Below are 17,002 nucleotides of genomic sequence, written 5' to 3' on the forward strand. Positions count from 1 at the left end.
TCTAAAATTTGAAAGATGTTTTGTCCACTATTGATTATGTATTACGATTCTCGATTCAAATTTTCTTGAGTTTTGGATTTTCTCCAAAGAAGAGCTACCAAAAAATTGCTGGGAATGTCATGGATCTGCAAAGTGAAAGTCCTGTTGCTCTGTGTCCTGTAGATTCATATTTGACTAGAGTGTGTTGTGCATCTTCACTTTCAGTCTTCTCCAGCTACAACTGTTACGTCTCCTAATTCTACACCAGCTAAAACTATTGACACATCCCCACCGGTTGATTTATTTGCAACTGCATCTGCGGCTGTCCCGGTCAGGTTAGTTGATGAGTATGCAGTGAATTGTTTATTAATATTTCGATGAGGTTTTGTTTTATTTTTATGTACTGAACCCAAATGATTTCAGAAAATGAAAGCTAGTCCTAATATGTGATATTTTTATTATTTTAGGTACACAACGCAAGTTCTTTTATACCCTATACAGCCACCTAGGCCTGTACCTCTCAAAGCATTAGAAAGATCTAAACTGTGGAAATCACTTTGTTGCCCGCACATTTGGGAAAGAGAGTAGAAAAATACTGCCCACACTTCAATTCTTCTGAAATAGGCTGATAAGGAAAATGTTCTTTAAAAGTAGTTTCTCGTGGGAAATTTAAAGGGTGCTTAAAGTGCTTTAAAAAAAAAAAATCACCTTTGTAGCTGAATTTGATGGTCCATCTGAGGGACTCAGACTCTGGTGGTAGGAAGAGACCCCTGTGGTGTTCCTAATCAGCTTTTAAAGCACCTGCAGGTCAGAACTGGCGTAAGAAAGGTAGGGGTGCATGAGCATTCTGTGAAATCTCAGGTCTGCCTAAAATAAAGCCCCAACTCATAGGGGCTTCCTCAAATAATAATGGTCAACACTTTGTTTGGCTGTTTTGCCTTGAGAAGATGCTAGTCTTGTTTTCTAGTATCTATGACTCTGATTATAAATTCCTTGTATTTGGAGACAAGTTTTGAATTGAGCAATAAATCCAACTAATGCACCCATGTTAACCATGTGTGTTACCCTCTACTTGCTTAGTTCTTCTTTTTATAATCTCAAGTTTGGTAAAACCAAGTCCTTTCTGCCTCTATACTAAGATAAGTTGCTTCTTATAAAAGCTCTGATGTGGATCTTAATAACAAATATGTTTCCCTATCCTGGCACTTAGATCACTTGTATTTATGAAATGGACATCAACACTAGGCAAGTTTTAGGGTTTTTTTGTTTTTTTTTAAAGCAGCAGAGGTCTGTTTTCAAAAGAGTATTACTTGAAAATCTAAAATGTAAAAAAGATCAAGATGGAACTGCCGTATACAGAGAAGGGTGGGGAACCTGGGCCCCTGATGGCTTCGCACCTGATCTGGTGACATTTAGGCCAGTGCTTCTTCAAGTTAAATGTACATACGAAACACATGGGGTCACGTTAAAATAAACATTCTAGTATAGTAGAAATGGGGTAAGGCCGGATATTGCATTTCTAACAAGGTCCTAGGATGCTCCCAGTTTGGGGACCACACTTTGAATAGCAAAGCTCTAAGCTCTTCCTTAAAACTTCTGCAGATGGGGGAGCTTTGAAAAGCACAGCCCCAAGTGAATAAGAATAAAAAATATAGAAGTATTTTAAGGTGAAGCGTCATAACAGACAAACCTGATATATTGTTGTTTACTTAGAGAAAAGGAATATTAGTAGTTATTTATTTTAGTATCTTTGGTTTATAAATAAGTTCTTTTTCTCAAGACAATTTTTTCATACAAAAAAAAAGTAGAATATAGAAGAAAGTACCCATAATCTTTACCCTCATACCTTTAATATTTACAGTATGTTTCCTTTGTCACAGTTCTCATAGTCAGCATTTCATAACATGTTTAAGAAAATTCCACCTTACTTTGAGGCATTTAGGTTTTCCCTTTTTTAATTTCTGCACTATGATCTGATAGTGACCCATTGCTTGAAGTATAGTTTAACTTTGTTATTGTTTATAGAGCAAGAGTTGGCAAACTATGGGCCAGGGGTCAAAATGCACCCCACTGTCTGTTTTTGTAAATGAAGTTTTACTGGAACAAGGGCACATTTACTTGTTTTTGTATCGTCTGTGTCTTATTTCATTCTACTACGGCAGAGTCGAGTAATGATGGAAATCATTTAGCCCACAAACCTAACATACTTAGCATCTAGCCCTTTACAAAAGTAGTTTGCCAACCCTTGGTAGAAGAACATATGTTATACTGCTATACTTTCCAAAACGTTACTCCCATATTTGATTTAAAATATACAAAATCTTTGATGTTTTCTGTATAAGCCTTTATTTAAAAAGCATATTTACATTATAAATTTTCAAACTCTGATTTTAAAATTATGTTTTCCTTTCAGCACTTCTAAACCATCTAGTGATCTCCTGGACCTCCAGCCAGACTTTTCTTCTGGAGGGGCGGCAGCAGCTGCAGCACCAGCACCACCACCACCTTCAGGAGGAGCCACTGCTTGGGGAGGTGAGTGAAACCAGACAGCCATACCATTTATCTATTTAGTTGTTTTTATTCAGGCTATAACAGTTATACTTACCTTCTAAGGATTCAGAATGCTACTCAAAGAGAAAATGCTAAGAATGGTATATATTGATTGACATATATATTGAAAGAGAGAGACAGAAACAGAAAAAGTACCTGTAATATAGTTAAAATGTTCAAGTAGTCATATACTTTTAATTTTAAAAGTTGGAGCAGAGGTAGTACTATTTTGCTATTCTGAAATTAAGATTATTTTTAGTACTTGTTTTCTAAAGATTCAGGCTTTAGAGAATTGGATATTCCTGCAAATTTGTAAGATTAATCAAAGGCAGCATTTCTAATTTGGTTTGTTCAGGTATAGCCTCCTTCATTGATTCCTTTCGACCTGAATTAGTTTAATTCATGTTGTTTTTGACTTAATGCACTTGAAATCTGGAATGGATTCTTGTTTGTGTCAGAAAAGATCCAAACTAAACTGATCGAGAGGAATGACACTTAAATGCTTGATTCCTATTTTATTCATGCATCTCAGAAAAAAAAAAAATAAGCTCATGTAAGTATTTGATTAAAAGCATATTTAACACTAATATAAAAATTAAGTTAATTGCTGCATAATTCCAAACACTACACAGAGTTGGTTTTAATATATTGCCTTACTACATCAAATTATCAAAATAAAAAATTTTAAAAAATTTTAATGACACATGCAACTATAGAAACAACACAGAGAAAGTGACTTAAGCAAGATTGTGGAATAGGAGATGCCTCCATCATATCTCCCCACAGCAATAGTAATTTGGCAACCAGCCATGGATAAAAGTGCCTCTGTGGGAGCGTTGAGAACCAGAAAGGAGGTTGCAAAACCCCAGTAGAGCCCAAGACCGAGGAGGGTTGTTTTGAGAAGTCTGGCCTATGCCCAGGTGGAAAGCTCACCAACCTTGGTTCTTGCTACCAACCTAAGACAACACCACCATCTTCCTGTGGACTCACATGAAGTCCTATTTGACTTTGGTTTTGTCACCAGCAATATCTGCCAAGGGACCCAGGAGGAGCCACGTGTGCCTATGCATTGGATAACAGGTGCTGACCTTGACAGCAGACTTGATCAGACAGAATAAAGACAGCAAACTTAAGAAGAGATCATTATAAAATATCCAGTTAGCGAAACTAAAAAGAAAAATAGTGAACAAAGCTTACGGGCCGTATAGGAAAAAGAGTGAACAAATCTTATGGGACATATATAGGATGATGTCAGATGAACAAATATATGCATTATGGGAGTCTCAGAGGAGAAAAAAGGAGAGAAAATGGCATAAGCTTATTAAAATGGCTGAAAACTTCCCAAAGCTTGGGAAGGATATGGACATTTATATTTATGTAATTCAAAAGTCCCCAAGCAGTATCAACCCGGAGATGATTAGCCCAAGACACAGTTTTAATCAAACTGTCAAAGTCAGTTACAAAGAAAATTTTGAGAAAGGCAAGAGAAAAATCGACTCATTACTTACAAGGGGATCTTGATAAGGCTATCAGCACATTTATCAGCAGAAACTTTGTAGGCTAGACAGAAGGAAGTAGGATGATATATTGAACGTGCTGAAGAAAATAACTGCCTACCTAGAATACTATGCTCAACATATCTCACCTTCAGACATGAAGGTAAAAGACAGTCCCCAACAAACAAAAGCCGAGTGAGTTTATTACTAGACCTACCTTACAAGAAATACTAAAAGGAGTCCTTCAAGTTAAAACAAAAGAATACTAAGTAACAACAGGAAAATGTATGAAAGTATAAAGCTCACTGTTAAATGTAAATATATAGTCAAATTCATAATATTCTAATACTGTAGTGATGATAGATTAATCACTTTTAACTCTGGCATAAAAGTTAGAAGACAAAAGAATTTAAACAACTAAAACTACAATAATTTCTTAATATATACACAGTATAAAAAGATGTAAAGTGTGATATCAAAGTATAAGATGCAAGGGAAGGAGGAGTAAAAGTGTAGAGTTTTTATATGTGATTGAAGTTAAATTGTTATCAGCTTAAAATAGACTATTATAACTATAAGATGTTTTATGTAAGCCCATGGTAAACACAAAGAAAAAAAATACCATAGTAGAGTCTCAAAAGATGAAGAGAAAGAAATCAAGGCATACCACTAAAGAAAATCAACAAGAGAAAAAGACAGCAAGAAAGGAGGGAGAGAGAGAAAGAGGAGAGAGAGGGAAGGGGGAGGGAGGAAAGAAAGAAGGAAAGACAGAAAGGAAAGAAAGGAAGCGAGAAGGAAAAGAACAAAGGAACTACAAAACAGAAAATAGTAAACAAAATGGCAATAGTTAAATCCTTACCTATTAGTAATTACTTTAAATATAAATGTATTCAATGCTTCAATCAAAAGACAGAGTGGTTCAAGATCCAACAATATGCTGCCCATAAGAGGCTTGCTTTAACTTTAAGGCTACAGAAACAAAAACTAACGACTATTTTTGCTTTTTGCCTTTTTTGTGTGTGTGTGTGTGTGTAAAAGCGAAAATCCTCTTCAGATTTTTTAGTTGGCAAAAACAGTGCTAATATAGATCTTCTTTAAGATAATATTAAAGAAGATTGAAATCATATTAAGTATCTTTTCAGAACTCAGTGGTATGAAAGTAGAAATCAGTAGCAGAAGGAAAATTGAAAATTTTACATATATGGAGATTAAATAACATACTCCTGGCCAGCCAATGGGTCAAAGAAGAAATCATAAATTTAAAAGTATCTTAAGACAAACAAAAATAGAAGCATACCATAACCTATGGGATGCCATAAAAGCAGATCTAAGAGGGAAGTTAATAGTGATAAATGCCTGAATTAAGAAAAAGAGAGATCTCAAATAAAAAACCAAACTTTACACTTGAAGGAACTAGAATAAGAACAAGCTTAGTCCAAAGTTAGAAGAGGGAAATGATAAATATTTGAGCAGAAATAAATGAAGTAGAGACCAGAAAGACAGTAGAAAAGGTTAAAGAAAACTGAGTTAGTGTTTTTTTAAAGATTTTTTAAAATAACAAAACTTTAGCTAGACTAACCAAGAAAAAAAGAACAAGGACTCAAAAAAAATCATAAATATTATTACAACCATACCAAAGAAATACAAAGGAACATAAGAAACTACTATGAACAGTTAGATGCCATCAAATTGGATAACTTAGAATAAATGGATAAATTCCTAGAAACATAAAATGGACCAACACAGAATCATAATGAAACAGAAAATCTGAACAGGCCCATAATGAATAAGATTGAAACAGTAATCCATAATCTCCCAACAAAGAAAAACCCTTGACCAGACAGCTTCACAGATAAGTGCTACCAAACATTAAACAAGAATTAATGACAGTACTTCTCAAACTCTTCCAAAAAAAAATTGAAAAGAAGGAAATATTTCAAAACTAATTTTTGAGGCTACTATTACCCAACCAGAGGCAGATAAGGAAACTATAAGAAAAGTAAATTACAGGGTGATACCCCTGATGAACATTACTTTTAAAATCCCGAACAAATATTAACAAACCCAATTCAGCAATACATTAGAAGGATGATACACCATGATCAAGTGGGATTTATCTCTGGGATGCAAAGGTGGTTCAACATATGTAAATCAATAAACATGGTATACCACATTATAAAGATAAAGGTTCAAAATTATACCATTTCAATATATGGAGAAAAAACATTTAACAAAATTCAACATTCTCTGAGGATAAAAAACTCCCAGCAAATTAGGTATAGAAGGATTGTACTCCAACATAATAAAGGCTGCATATGACGAGCCCATAGCTAACATCATATTCAATGGTGAAATGCTGAAACCTTTTCCTCTAAGATTAGGAATAAGACAAGACGCCACTCTCTCCACGTCTACTCAACATTGTATTGAAAGTCTTAGAGCAATTAGGCAAGAAAATGAAATAAAAGGCATATGAATCAAAAAGGAAGAAGTAAAATTACCTTTTCAGATGACATATATGAGAAAGGCTTACATGTATAAAATTCTAAAGACCCCACCAAAAAACTGTAGAACTAATAAATGAATTCAATAAAGTTGTAAGGTAAACAATCAACATACAAAATCCATCGCATTTCTATATACTAACAACAGATTGTCTAAAAAAGAAAGGAAGAAAACAATTTTGTATACAATGGCATTAAAAAGAATAAAATACTTAGGAATAAATTTAAGGAAACAAAAGATCTGTACACTAAAAACTATAAAATATTGATGACAGAAATGGAAGACACAAATAAATGGTTTGTGTTCATGAGTTGGAAGAATTAACATTATTAAAATGTCCATACTACCCAAAGCGACCTACAGATTCAATGCAATCCCTAGAAAAACTGTAACAACATTTGCCCATAAATAGAAAAAAATAATTCTGTTATTTGTACAGACCACAAAAGATCTCAAATAGCCGAAACAATCTTGAGAAAGAACGAAGTGGGAGGCATCACACTTCCTTATTTTAAGCTGTAGTACAAAACTACGGTACTCAAAACAGTGTGGTATTTGTATAAAAAGACACCTCAACCAATGGAACAGAATAGAGCTCAGAAATAAACCCACATCTACATGGTCAACTAACCTTTGACAAGGAAGCCAAGAATGCACAGTCGGGAAAGGATAGTTTCTTTAAGAAATGGTGTCGGGGAAACTGGATATCCACACACAAAAGAATGAAATTGGAATCTTATCTTACATCACATACAAAAATTAACTCAAATGGATTAAAGACTTAAATATAAGACCTTAAACCATAAAACACCTAGAAAAATACATAGAGAAGAAGTTCCTAAACATTGGTCTTAGCAATGAATTTTTGATATTACACTAAAACACAACAAAAGCAACAATAAACAAGTAAGACTATATCAAACTAAAAAGCTCTGCATAGCAAAAAGAAACCAGCAATAAAATGAAAATGCAACCTATGGAATGAGAGAAAGTACTTGGAAACCATCTATCTAATAAGGGGTTAATATCCAAAATATAACAAAGAAACAAATAACTTGATTTTAAAAATGGGCAAAGGACCTGAATAGATATTTTCCCAAGAGGACATACAAATGACCATAGGTATATGAAAAGGTGTTCAGTATCACTAATCATTAGGAAAATACAAATCAAAACCACAATGAGATATCACCCCACACTTGTTAGGATGGCTGTTATCAAAAAGACAAGAGATAACAAGTGTTGGTGAGGGTATGGAAAAAAGGGAGCCCTTATATACTATTGGCGGGAATGTAAATTGGTGTAGCCATTTGGAAAACAGGATGGAGATTCCTCAAAAAATCAAAAATCGAACTACCTTATGATTCACCAATCCAACTTCTGAATGTATACATATGGATGTGAATATGGATATAAGTATGAGAGATCTCTATACTCCCATGTTCATTGCAGCATTATTCACAATAGCCAAGATACAGAAATAACTGAAATGTCCATCAATGGACAAAAGGATTAGGAAAATGTGCTATATGTATTCAGTGGAATATTATTCAGACCTAAAAAAGAAAGAAAGCCTTCCATTTGTGAAACATGGTGTACATGGAGAACATTATCCTAAGTGAATAAGCCAGACGCAGAGAGACAAATACTGTATGATCTCATTTAAATGTATAATCTAAGAAAGTCAAATTCATAGAAGCAGAAAATAAAATGGTATTTGCCAGAAACTGGACGTAGGGGAGGGAGGTGGAGGGCAGAAAGCAAAACGGGGGGTCTTGGCCAAAAGGTACAAATGGTAAGCTTTAAGGTGAAAAAATTTTAGAGAGCTAATGTACAGCATTGTGACTATTGTAACAATACTGTATTATATACTTGAAATTTGCTAAGAGAGTAAATCTTAGGTATTGTCACCAAAAAATAAAGCTAGTAACTATGTGAGATGATGACAGTGTTAATTAATTAGTTTGATTATGGTAATCTTTCACAATGTATATGTGTATCAAACTACCACACCGTGCATCTTAAATATGTGCTATTTTTATTTCTTAGTTATACCTCAGTAAAGCTGGGAGAAAAATGAAACAACATAGGTAAAAGACATTAACTTGCTGATGAGGAAAGCAGTAAAATGATAACACTGGTTCAAAGTGCATTTTGAAGAATCGAGTATTTATAGACATTTGGAAGGGAATGTTAGAATAAGATGGCTAGGTTAGATACAAAACAGGTTAATGTTTGATAGGGCAGTAGAAACCATATCTTGAGGTTATCTTTTCTCCCACACAGAATATTATTTGCATCACTAGCAGACAAGATCTGTAACTTAATATATCATCTCAGAATCAGGATCCTTAATTAAGTTAAATTGCAAATTCCCCTAGATAATTAAATAATCCTTGGGTGGACTTGATAAACAGTGTGTTACTATGACATCAAAAGTACATGCTATCATCTCTTGATTTTATTTCTAAGTGTTTTTGATAACAAAATAAACAAAAGATAACCAGTTCTCTAATAAAGTTGCTAACTAGAAATATGAGCATTTTAAATATAGGTGCTTTTCCATTTTTAGTATTTCGACCTTTTCCTATGTCGAAATGTTCAACTCCCAAGCTTACAGCTATCAATTTTTTAAATAAAATTGTTTTTTCAACTTCATTTAACTTTATCGAATTTCAGTCGGTAAAGGAAAATTTTGCTCTAGAGATGTTATAAAGGCATTCTTCTAGTTCATATGTTTTCATTTGGAACTTCATTTTTAAAAAAATGATTACTGCAATTTGCTAATAATTTATTTTCATCATCCTAGTGTCTTGTACAGTGTATGGTATTATTGTTTATTTAAGAATCCTTCAAATCTATATTTTTAAATCGTACTTTCTCCATCATAAAATTCAAATGTGACTTTTACATTTAGTGATTTAGTTAGAACTTTAATGGACAGCGAAGCTGTAGACTGTCACCTTTCGCCTTATATCTCTAGCATGAAATTGAAGATAAATTTTGTCTCCTTTTTACTTTTGACATCAAAAGAATGTCAAATAAAAAGTGTTTACATTAGAAACATCCAAACCTGTATAGAATTTTTATGAGTTTATTTGAGCCAAACCAATGACATGTCAGGAAGCAAGGTTTCAAATGCTCCAGAGAATGACAGTTTTACAGTCCTTTTTATACATTTGGAATTAAGAAGGGACCAAGGAAGATTACATGAAGGGAGGAGAAAGCAAGGCAGGGAAATATCTAGAACTCTGGAGTACAGGATAGTTAACAAGAGTATGTGCTCCCTTGAGAGTGGTTACTGCCTCTGAGGGATCTGAAAAAGAGGATTACTCTGGCATTTCAAAGGTGTGTTAACCTAGATGCACAAGAACAAAGGACAGGGCTTCTGTAAAGCAAAGATAAACATTTTGCTAAAGAAGTTGTAGGCCTAGAGCTGACAACCTACCATGATCTGCCCAGTTAGGAGTTTATGATCAGATAACCCTGTGAGGTTACTTTCAGTCACTGATTTATTACAGAGCCCCTTTTTCATTCACAAGAGAAAAACCTAGGTGAACTCTTTTTAAATTGCAGTGTAGCATTTTTATTCATATTCATCCCCAAATGCTTTTTGCTAAGACACATAATATTGAGATTTCAGTGGATATAGAAGAAAAGAGAATTTTCTTCTTGCGGTTCCAGCCAGGGCTGTCTGACACGGACATGTAATTTGCGCATGATGAAAGGGTCTGATATATCCACACTGCTTTCTGCTAGCCAAGCTGCAAGCCTTCCATGTCCTTGAGACAAAAAAAGTGCTTTTCTTTGTCTATCTGCTGGCCCAGAGGGAGCACTTTTTCTTATAATTAAGACAGAAGCCTTGACTTAGGCCCTGTGGACTAATAATAAACGTTGGAAAGAATACAAAGTATGTTTGAAATTTCTACCTTTGGCCTCATAATAGGGAGAACATTTTCTTCATCATAGTAAATTAATCTCTCAGCACAAACGAGGATGTGTGTGTTGTATTTTCATGTGTCTTAGAAGTGAGAAAACAGATAATTTCTTATAAATGCTTGAAGTGAAATTTCTACCTCTTGAGAAACATGGAATTACTGCTAGGATTTTATTAGAATAGACCTATTAGAAATTAATTACCAACATGCTTTTGAAGGCTCATCAATATTATGTGATCATATGACTTTAATAGTTTCCATGTGGAATATTAACTACAGTGCAAGCAGTTTTGTAATCCATATTATCATTTTCTCATTAATGAAATCTGAAGGATATCTATAGGCTATTTTCATATACATGGAAATATGCAAATGCACACACACGCACACACACTCTGAAAGATTTAGAACCTTTGAAATTCACAGTTCAATAATGAAAATTATTGTTTGATTTAAATGTTAGTTATTACTATTATTAGCTATCATATTCAAGCATTTATGTTTCAGATATGGGTAAGCACTTAAATATATTAACACATTTAATCTTCATAATAATCTAAAAGTTTAGCCACATCTCACTGCAGAATATAGATTTCCTTCTTAATTTAGTTGTAGTTGTGTTTCCTCAGTAACAATGAATATTTTATTTATTTTTGCATTATAGAAATATCTTGCAATTTCTATAATGCAGAAAAATCTCTGATTATATACTACTTGGAAATAAATGGAACTCTACTGCTGTAATCTTTTTTTTTTTTTTGTATAGTTTAATTCTTTACAAAAAATGGCAGTTTTGAGAATACTTAAGAACTGTTCCCATCATCCTAAAATAGAAACTTTATAGTAGAGGAAAATTTACATAAAAGAAGGAATAAGCAGCAAGTTATGTTTCATCTAGAAAATTAAGATTTTAGAGACTAAAATCTGGTTTCCAGGAATGGAAAAAGTTTGTTAATGTCAGTTATCTACCAATATGCCTAATTATCGTACATTTTCCTAGGAAATTTTACTTTTCATCTTCCATCATATCACTGCAGGAATTATCAACACCTTACAGCCAAAAAAAAACACTGGTCAAAAACAAGGAACAAATATTTTAATCTTGTATACTTTTTTTAAATCTTTTTATTTCTAACTCCTTCTAGTACACATAAATAAGTCTTTTCCTTTCTCACTTACCAAACGTATGAAAAAAGTTGCTCATTCTCTAGCATAGACAATAGCAGGTCTGGAAACTGTTAAATCACATGGCTCTGAGCTCTTTTGCTAAGTCACATTGCACCATGAAATAACCATTGACAAGGGCAGGGCTAGGGAGAGTCCCACCAGTGCCAGGAGAAGAGAGAAGCCAAGTCTGTCTGGCTTCTGATGACCCACTTTGGTTTCCAATTAATATTTTTAGGAAGTGTAACTATGGAGTAACATTTGTATGGTTCAGGTACTGTTGGTTTGAGGAATTATTGCAAGGACCTTCTGTTTCTTAGGATTTTGGACCTGGCCACCTAACAGCAGAACATACCCTAATCAACATAGGTCAACCAAGTCAATATAGGTCCTTTTCGCCTGCTATTTATTAGGTATACATTCTAAAATTTCAAAACTGTTTCTGATGTCAAGTACTCCATGTGCTATAATTTCCTAATGTTGTTACGAAATATGTAAGGTTTGGTTAGAAAGAGGCTTGATTATCTTAGTGTAGCTGTAGAGTGCCTTATATAATATTCATTGGGTTTGAAAAATATACAATTAGATGAATGTGATTATTTTAATGTCAAATTTCTATTTCTCAGCTTTTTAAATGTCTTCTAGAATTTTTGGTTACTGAGTTCTCATTTGTATTTTTGTTTTCTTTTTAAATTATTTTTTTTAATTTTATTATTAGTTTCAAGTAAACAGTACATTGGTTAGACATTTATATAGTTTATGAAATGATCCCCCTGATTACTCTATCTTCCCTCTGGCTCTCCACATAGCCATTATATTACTACTGACTGCATTCCCTATGCCATGCCTCTCATCCCTGTGACCATCATCAACTACTAATTTGTACTTCTTTAACCCTTCACTCTTTTCTCTCAGCCTCCAAAACCCCTCCCTTCTGGCTGTCACCAGATTTCATTTGTTTTTCAGGCTTTGAAAAAAATACCTCCCTAATGAGTTCTGATTTAAAATTTATGATTAAAGTAAGTTTCCAGTAACATTCACGAATTCAGATATAAGCCCTGAGGTGTATTATGTGACTGAAAGCAGAAGAATGCCACTGGACACTAAATGTTTAACCTAAAGTCACAGTATAGTTAAGAATAATCCCTCCTAGGCTTTTTTATTTAGGATTCCAACTGTAATCCCACTGTTGAACAGTAAGAAAGTAGGAACGTCCCAGTGGTATGCTGACCTCAGAAAGACTGAAAAGTTTTGATGCATAACACGTCACATTTATCTTAAAAATAATTCTCATGTGTTATCACATAATGGTTTTAAATGTTAATATTTACATATTGACTTTAGAAAATCTGATAATGTGAAACTTATAAAGAAAATGGTTTAGGTTAGGGTTTCTTTTTTCTAGCCCCTAAACCTGCATTAATTTCTTCAACTATGTTTCGTACGTTCTACAAACTGTAGCTATTATGAAACCTCTTTTTCTCTGGCATTCTGGACTGCAGTAGCAAATCACATAAAGAAGATCAATAAAGTTCAGTTAGCTACAGTTTCTTCAGAATTGACATTTATAGTATAGCAAAATCAAATCAGATGAAATGGTAAATCTGGTAAAAAATAAGTCAAGTTTGTCAAAATTGTTTAGACCTGACTTAAGGTAAGTGTCTTGACCTTCCTTGCTCTTAGTTTTCCCATCTATGAAATGGGAAATTGGGTCTAAAGGATCTTTAAGGTCCCTCTCAGCTCAAAAGTTCTATGATAATAATATGTAATACAGTCATCCCTCAGTATCCCCCAGGAATTGGTTACAGGACCCCAACGGATACCAAAATCTGAAGATGTTAAAGTCCCCATACAAAATGAATAGTATTTGCATATATTCTATACATACCCTTCCATATACTTTAAATTATCTTCAGATTACATATAGTACATAATGCAGTAAATGTCATGTAAATAGTTGTTGTATTGTTTGGGGAATAATGATAAGAAAAAAAGTCTGTACATATTCAGTACAGACGTAACCATTCATCATAGGCCTAGCTACATAGTACACATCAGCAACAACACGACTTTTTTTTTCAAATATAATTTTTGATTCACAGCTGGTTGAATCCATGGATGTGGAACCCATGGATACGGAGGGATGACTGTACATTTATTTACAAGTGGCCCAGAAAGTTAGACTTTCTTTAGTGCCTCATCCCGCTTGGACATTGGTGTGGTTGAATGTTTCAGCTTTATCTCTTATTTCTTCGTATGCTGACACATAATGGACATGGATAGACCTTTTGGGAGAGGGTGAGTAAAGCTTTATTTTAAACTTCTGTTTTGAGAGACTTCCGCATCTTAATAACCGTCCTCGTTTTGATTATTTGAAATCTGGTATATCTTTTGTCCTTTCCTTTTCTTCTCTTCTATTTGTTCTCCATCTCTGGTGCAACATAGACTCTTTGGCTGCACTTTCTTCTGTTCCCTCTGAAGCACAGATTTCAGATCCATTTGCACCAGAACCTACCCCTCCTACTACAACTGCTGAAATAGCAACTGCTTCAGCTTCTGCCTCAACTACTACCACTGTTACTGCTGTCACTGCTGAAGTGGATCTCTTTGGAGGTTAGTTAGTCACATCACTCTTCTTTGGTTTTCCTTCCAGGATTGCTAACATTGCCTTAAAAATTTGTACATTATATAACAGCATGTTCAAGTGTTTAAGTACTTTTAAAATGTTTATTCACATATATTTATCTTCACTAAATTTATCAAATTTATCTTCACTTAATTTTAGTGGTTTTAGAGCAGAGGTTGCAATGCTTTAAATCCATTTGATTTTCCATTTCTTAAAAGTTAGGATTTAATTTGCTACTAGGACTCAATTGTCCCATATACGCTCCCACCCTGCAGTATTTATACAAGAGTGGTACCAGACCTCTCTATCATAATTAGGTTTGGCTTCTTGGAAAAATTCAAACTAGCAGAGAGACAAATGTTTGGTGAATATGAGAAGGGAAATCCTGGCCTACGTTAGTTCTTAAGATTTAGGACAAAAAAAATCATCTAAGAATAGTTCACATTTGGAAGTCTCTGAAGAGAGTTTAGGGATACACCCATTTTTGCAACTTTAAGCTTTTTCTAAGCAAAAGCTTGGATCATCTTTGGCTTGAGGACTTTGAGAGATCATTTGAATCAGCACTTGAACTGGGTTGAAAACAGGTTTAAGGCAGACTTTGAAATGATTGTCCAAAAATATACTTTCCATGAAAATGTATATTCTGACACAGTTGATTTACAGCTGTGGGCTTGAGTCATATATCCTAGACTCTGCCAATATAGTATGCCTGGATCTGATGAGCCATCTGAAGCCAGTTATTTTGTTTGTTTGTTTATTTTTTTACATATTTCCATCTGAGTGGTACGAATGTCCAAACCTGGAGACATGCTCATATCAAATGCATACATTGAGTAGTGTTATAGTCATCATAGCTTTATGTTTCTTCATTACAATATAACATCTTTCCCAGGGCACTTTGATGATATAGTAAAGAAATTGGAGGAAGCAAATGGCGGGGAGGGCGGGAGAGATCTGGCAGGCTCCGGCGGAGTTAATATACACTCCTGGGAATATACATTTATACACTGTTACATACCATTGTGCTATGTGCCATACACTAATCTCTGAGATTTGCCAACATTGCCTAAGACAAAGAACACTCAACTAGACACAGCATCGTTGCTACTGTTTCATGCAAGGAATTTGCACTGCCATTCCTACTACAGGAGAAACCTGTTAAAAAAAGAAAAAAAATAAAAGGGCAGGGAGGAGAGGTTTGCAAACTCTTGAATAATTTATTATAAAGCATCATCCACTAGGGAAAATTAGTTTTTCAGTTATGCCTTTATAAATTTTGAGACCAAAAAGTAAAGTTTTAGCTTAAATTTATAAAATCAGTTTCACACCCTCCACCATCCATTATAGGTATTGGGTAGGGGTGGTTTCTCATAGGCTTATGTTAGCAGAAAAACTTCAAGAAAAATAGGGACAGGATGGATAACAATTTTGTGCTTAAATATTTCTGTAGTCTGTAGCCATGCTACCCTGAACAAGCCCAGTCCCATCTGATCTCGGAAGCTAAGCAGGGTCGGTCCTGGTTAGTACTTGTATGGGAGACCACCTAGGAAGACTAGGTGCTATAGGTGTAAAAAAAATAAAAAATAAGAGATTGTAAGCTGACAAGGTCCTTGCAATCTGTGAGGTCAACCAAGGGTTGCCTCGCCTAAAAAAATATATTTCTATACCTTTAGCTGTTTAGATTTTTGTTTTTCAGTCTATTTTTAAGAGGCCTTATTGCCCCTTTAAGAAATCAATCAAAAGTTGTTTACACAACTTTAAAACATGCCATTTTACATAGCATGTACAGCAGTATTAAGTAGATTTCTTAAGAAATTAAGGAATGTTAATTTCTGAATAATGGCTAATTGTTTAATTTCATGGATATGGAATATTAAAACATTAAAATTTTCTATATATTTTAATTCTGTATTTTCATTACAAATTTAAAAAATAGGAAATGTCTGTTTTTAAATATTTTAAAATATTCAGATTATACCCACATAACATTTTGGTCATCTTAATGTAAGTTATTAAAAAAAATTTTTTCAAAAAACATATTTACTAAATGTTCTATTTTTAAAGAAAACTTTAGAAATAAAATCTGCTTTCTGTAGTCATACATAACAGGACTGCAAGGCAATGTTATATTTAAAAGTTTTAGTAAAACTTATAGCTATTGATGAAAATAAAAGACAGCGTTTTAAAAAACATCCTGTTTTCTATTTTTGAAAATCTTACTAACAGCTTAGCACAGGCCCCGGGGCACCCTTTCAGTCCACTGTGCCAATTTGTAAGCAAACCTTCATAAGAATGATAGCCTGTGAGCACAAAACCAAATGCCTGGAAAACCTAGGAACTTACCTCACAAGCCTGACTTCGTTTGTACATGTTGGTTAACAAACCGACCATAGAAGAAAAGGACCTGGAATAGTGACTCTTGAGCTGTTGAAAACGATTGAAGAAACCTTTGTACTGAGTATGTGATTTAAAGATGGCCTGTGTGTCTGGAGAAAAAGGGGAAAGTAGTTCAGTCTTGGGGAAAAGGCAGCTATTAGAAATATTTAGAAAGGTAATCACATGATAAAAAGGTTAAGATAAAATTCTTCCTAGATTGCTAGAAGAAAGAAAAGACTAGTCTGCAGTAGTCTCAGAGAGACTGGCTTGCTGAGTAAGGCCTGGACTGAGTCCATAATTACAGAACAGCAGAGAATAGCACTGGTTGAAATTGACAGAATGTAGACATAAACTGCAAATAGGTAACA

The 17,002-nt window shown here is 34.0% G+C and overlaps 1 protein-coding gene and 1 pseudogene across 19 annotated transcripts in view; both read left to right on the forward strand.

Moving 5' to 3' along the window:
* The window catches only part of SNAP91 (synaptosome associated protein 91), a 139,089-nt gene that overhangs the window by 73,692 nt on the left and 48,395 nt on the right, over nt 1–17,002 (forward strand). For 10 of the 19 annotated variants that reach the window (XM_023533421.1, XM_023533420.1, XM_023533418.1 and 7 more), the window contains 4 exons: nt 205–314; nt 2,393–2,511; nt 13,916–13,930; nt 14,078–14,245. In XM_023533421.1, coding sequence (XP_023389189.1) covers nt 205–314; nt 2,393–2,511; nt 13,916–13,930; nt 14,078–14,245 — 412 coding nt within the window. The remainder of the gene's footprint in view (nt 1–204; nt 315–2,392; nt 2,512–13,915; nt 13,931–14,077; nt 14,246–17,002) is intronic. The other 9 variants (XM_023533428.1, XM_023533429.1, XM_023533433.1 and 6 more) reach the window with 3 other exon arrangements.
* On the forward strand, nt 15,708–15,826 carry LOC111742861 (annotated as a pseudogene).

The sequence above is a fragment of the Pteropus vampyrus genome, unplaced genomic scaffold (genome assembly GCF_000151845.1).
Source record: "Pteropus vampyrus isolate Shadow unplaced genomic scaffold, Pvam_2.0 Scaffold102, whole genome shotgun sequence".
Taxonomy (NCBI): domain Eukaryota; kingdom Metazoa; phylum Chordata; class Mammalia; order Chiroptera; family Pteropodidae; genus Pteropus; species Pteropus vampyrus.